The sequence below is a fragment of the Chinchilla lanigera genome, unplaced genomic scaffold (assembly GCF_000276665.1).
Source record: "Chinchilla lanigera isolate Chin_1 unplaced genomic scaffold, ChiLan1.0 scaffold00050, whole genome shotgun sequence".
Taxonomy (NCBI): domain Eukaryota; kingdom Metazoa; phylum Chordata; class Mammalia; order Rodentia; family Chinchillidae; genus Chinchilla; species Chinchilla lanigera.
This window is the reverse complement of record NW_004955451.1, coordinates 17,213,290-17,217,612: the sequence shown is the minus strand read 5'-3', so window position 1 is coordinate 17,217,612 and position 4,323 is coordinate 17,213,290. Positions and strand designations below refer to the sequence as shown.

Here is a 4,323-nt window from a genome sequence, read left to right as displayed (position 1 = left end):
CCGCACGGAGCCGGCGCGGGTTCCCCTCCGGCGCTCTTCCGGGTCTTCCCGGCTACGGCGCGGCGGCGCGGACAAACCTGTGCGAAGGCGTTCCCTCGCGGCCCACGTGGCCATCGCCGGCACGTGGGCCGCCGGCACGGAGGACCCGGCTGCTGTTCCGGGTCACGGTACGGGTGCACGCGCGTCCCGTCCGGGCGCTGCAGCCGTGGAGGCCCTTGTGTCATCCCAAAGCCGGACACGTCCCATCTCCTGGACCGCTGCCCGCCCCTTCATCTCCGAGCGCGCCTGGAGGAAGGCTCTCACCACACCCCAAGACGGCGCGCATCCCGTCCATCGCCGACTTCCCCGCTCAAGACGCCCGCCTTGATCCATCCAATTTGGAGGTCCACAGGCACCCCCAACCCCCACCATTTGGAGAGATCTTCCCTAAAGAAGCGAATGGTGCCTGCCTGTAATGCTAGCAGTCCAGAGGCTGAGGCAGGAGGATGGCCACAATTTCGAGGCCAGCCTGGGCTGTAGAGTGAGTTCAAAGCCAGCCTAAATTACATAGCAAAACCCTGTTTCAGAAGACCAACAAAACAAAACACAAAAAAATCACACATACGCCCCCCCCCCAAAAAAAAATCACACACACCCAAAAGACAAATGTTCATCTTTGAGAGTCATCTTTCTCTCAGGTCTAACTTTGTTTCGCCCCCTTCCATTCGCCGGCCATCCAAAACTCTGCTGGACAGATAAACCAGGAGAGAGAACTGTGTCTCTAGGGAAGAAAAGGAGGGGCTCTTCTAGGTACAGGTCGGGTGGGAGGAGAGGGACTTGACTGCTCAGTTTCTTCCTCAAGCCGGTTTGTTTGGTAGCTTGGCTTGAGACAGGGTCTCACTGTGTAGCTAAAGCTGGCCTTGAACTCACTGTGTACCCCGGGCTGGCTTTCAACTTGAGGCCGTTCTGTCTGACCCTCCTGCATGTTGGGATTTACAGGTGTGCACCACCACACCTGGCTGTAGCCACTTTTTTGTTTGTTTGTACTTTTGAGACAGGGCCTTGCTGTGTCACTAGCTGGCCGCATGCTGACATTAATGGGCCAGTGCCTCGAGGCTGGCTGCTCTCATCACTCTGACCTTGACATTTTCTGATGGATAGATGAAATGAGAATGTCAACAAGGGCTCTACTTCAAAAGAGGTTAATTTCTAATTAAGGTGTGGGGCATGGCTGAGTGTGGGGGCACACACCTGTAATCCCTGAACTTGGGGAGGCTGAGGCAGGAGGATCGCCTCCAGTTCAAAGCCTGAGCCACATAGCCAGACCCTGTCTCAACGAACAGGAAGAGGTGTGGGGCAGGTAAACCAGGTGCAAAGCTCAGCTCACTTCCTTGCTAAATGCTTTTCAGTTGCCTCAAGGAGAAAGCCCAAATTTCTTAGAGTCTTTGAAAGTCTGCCTTTGCTCTGTCCTCTGTTTTCAGCACTTACTGTACCCTTACATCCTGCCTGACTGCGCCCAGGGCCTCCCAGGTATTGGGCAAGCGCTCTACACCAGAGCTGTAGCCTCAGGCCTCATTTTACAATCTTTCTGTCCTACTTTACTCTGTTCCTTGAAGTCTCCAGACCCCTTTTAGAGATCCTGGCACATGTCACTAAGTTGTCCAGGCTGGGCTGGAACTTGTAATCCTCCTGTCTCAGCCTCCCAGATTTCTGGGGATGACAGCTGTGCACCACCACGCCCAGCTAGGTCACAAGGCTAAAACTGCATGCTGTGCCGACTGCAGCGGCACGGAGGGAGTTCGCACTGCCCTGCGGCCACCACCCTGGGCGGTGAATCGCCCCTTCGTCCCGCGCACCCAAGCAGTGTGTGTGGGGTTGTCATTTGCCACTGCGTAGCTGTCACTCAGATCCACTGTGATGGGGTCTCCATGCCTGTGTTCAAATAACCCTCATCTCACTTCATGATGCAGTGAAAAAGCGGTGATATTGGCAACGGTGATGCGCCACAGAGCAGCCGTGCCTGCTTCCTTCAGTGGGAAGGAGGGGACCGAGCAGGAGGACATTTGGAGACTGACCATTCGCATGCGTTTTATCACAGCATGTTGTTAGTAGCAGCTATTGCTGTTGATCTCTTACTGTGCCAAGTTTACATACTGAGCTTTGTCATGGGGGTGTATGTATGTACAGGAAAAACAGTATTGATAGGGATCAGTACTATCCAGGGCTTAGGCATCCATATAAAAAGTAGGGTGGAGTTACAAGTACATGTGCTTTGTTATGGGGACACAACAAAGACGAGAGACAGAATTTTTCCATAAGAACATAAACACAGCCAGCCGTGGTGGTGCGGGCCTGTCATCCCAGCACTCGGGAGCCTGAAGCAGCGGCCTCAGTCTGAGGTCAGCCTGGGCTACACAGTGAGGTTAAAGCCAGTCTGGGGCCAGGGATATCGCTCAGCGGCACAGCGCCTGCCTGGCAAGCACAAGGTTGTGAGTTCGATTCCCGGTACCAAAAAAAAACAAGAAAAAAGCCAGCCTGAACTACATAGCGAGACCCTGTTTTAAAACAAAAAACAAAAACAACCACGCAAGTATGAGGGAGAAGGACCTTATTCCCATTACAGTGATTGGACCAATAATCCCAGCGCTGGGAAGTTTCTGCCTCCTAAAGAGCCAGAAAAGTCTTGCACTTTGTTCAGATTCGGTAGTGCCATGGGTGGCCCCTTGCCTCCCTCTGGACTAGAGAAATGTCACCTGTTTCTCACAAGGCCCAGAGGCTCCAATATGTCTATACTGCGGGAAAGTGGGCAAGTGGGCGGGGTGAGTGGTGGGCAGGGCAGGCTTCAGGACACAGCTGCACAGGGAAAGTACTGGGGGGCCCAGGCCCCTCCCCAGGGACCTGTGGTACTGTCACTGCCGTGGTTCTTGCTTTGTGTCTGGCTTTCCAGGGGAAAGGGCTGGGAAGGGTGTGGAGAAGTGTCCTGGGACCCAAGGGTGAAGGGGCTCAGCAGGGGACTGGCACTAACTGCGTCCTCCTGGGTGCTGTGCAGGTACACAATGCCTCACTGAAACTGCCAATGCCTTATGAGGCAGGTGCTGGTGTCCAGTACAGGTGGCAGTAAACAGCACTTTCTACGGAAATAGGCAGACTGTGACCCTAGCATTCGTATGACCCTAGGCAAGTTTAGTCTAAGACTGGTTTTGGGGGAGGCACTGGGGGTTGAACCCAGGGCCTTTGCACTGGGCTACCTCCATCTCCAGTCCTTTTAAAAAGCTTTGTTTTAAGACAGGGTCTCAGCCGGTAGGGGTGGGGCATGCCTGTAATCCAGGACTGGGGAGGCTGAGGCAGGAGGATCGTTGTGAGTTTGAGACCAGCCTGGAATATAAAGTGAGCTTAAGGATAGTGAGACCCTGTCTCAAAAAAAAAAAAAAAAAAAAAAAGACAAGGTCTTGCTAAATCATTAAGTTGCCCACCTTGGGGGCTCCAACTTGTGACCCTCCTGCCTCGGCCTCCCAGACTGCTGGGACTGGGATTATAGGCACTGGCCACCACGCCTTGCTGGACTTGATTTCTCCATCCGTAAAACGAAGGTAATGATTGCGGTGGTTGTATGCTCCGTAAGTGATACGCAGATCCGGATGAAGGAACAGGAGCACAACAGGTTGTGCTCAAGGTTCCACACTCTGTAAGCGGCAGACCAACGGCTCCGATTTCGGTTCGTCCCACTCCACAGTCAATGTCCTACCACAGCCACTTTGTAATCAGTTGTAATCACGCGCGAGAGAGCTTCGCTAGGTCCTCTGGACCTCCGGTTCCTCGGCGGTAAAGTGGGGTAACACGTTACTTTGGGGAGTTCATTCACCAAACTGTGTGCAAGGTGTGCACACGTAGAGAATGCCGCGCCCTCCTTTTTCTGCTCTGCAGCCCCGCAGGAACCGGCCTCAAGGAGGTCAACTGGCCTTGAGGCCGGGCCTTACGAGGACCTGACCCGCACTGACCCGTCCAGGTGCTCAGGGCCTGGCTGACTTCCCCTTCCCTCACCCTCTTCTCTGCCGCCCGCAGGCCCCGCCCACCACGTAGCCACGCCCAGCGCCTGACGTCAGCACGCCTGCGTCGCGTCGCGGCGCTGACTGGGGGCCCGGCTTTCGCCCGCTGCTGCCGCCGCCGCCGCCGGCCGCGGCTGCTCTCCCAAGATGGCGGCTCCTCCGGGCGAGTACTTCAGCGTCGGGAGCCAGGTGTCGTGCCGGACGTGCCAGGAGCAGCGGCTGCAGGGCGAGGTGGTAGCCTTCGACTACCAGTCCAAGATGCTGGCTTTAAGTATCCTTCGGCGCGCGGAGCCGGCGG

At 55.5% G+C, this 4,323-nt stretch overlaps 1 protein-coding gene across 2 annotated transcripts in view; it reads left to right on the top strand.

The window, feature by feature from the left end:
• The first annotated feature begins 4,065 nt into the window (after positions 1–4,065).
• Lsm12 (LSM12 homolog) overlaps positions 4,066–4,323 on the top strand; it is a 19,139-nt gene continuing 18,881 nt past the window's right edge. For both annotated transcript variants that reach the window (XR_262623.2, XM_005394514.2), the window contains exon 1: positions 4,066–4,296. Coding sequence is in view for 1 of the 2 variants with exons in the window: in XM_005394514.2 (XP_005394571.1) it covers positions 4,173–4,296 (124 nt within the window). In the remaining variant the exon portion in view is untranslated. The remainder of the gene's footprint in view (positions 4,297–4,323) is intronic.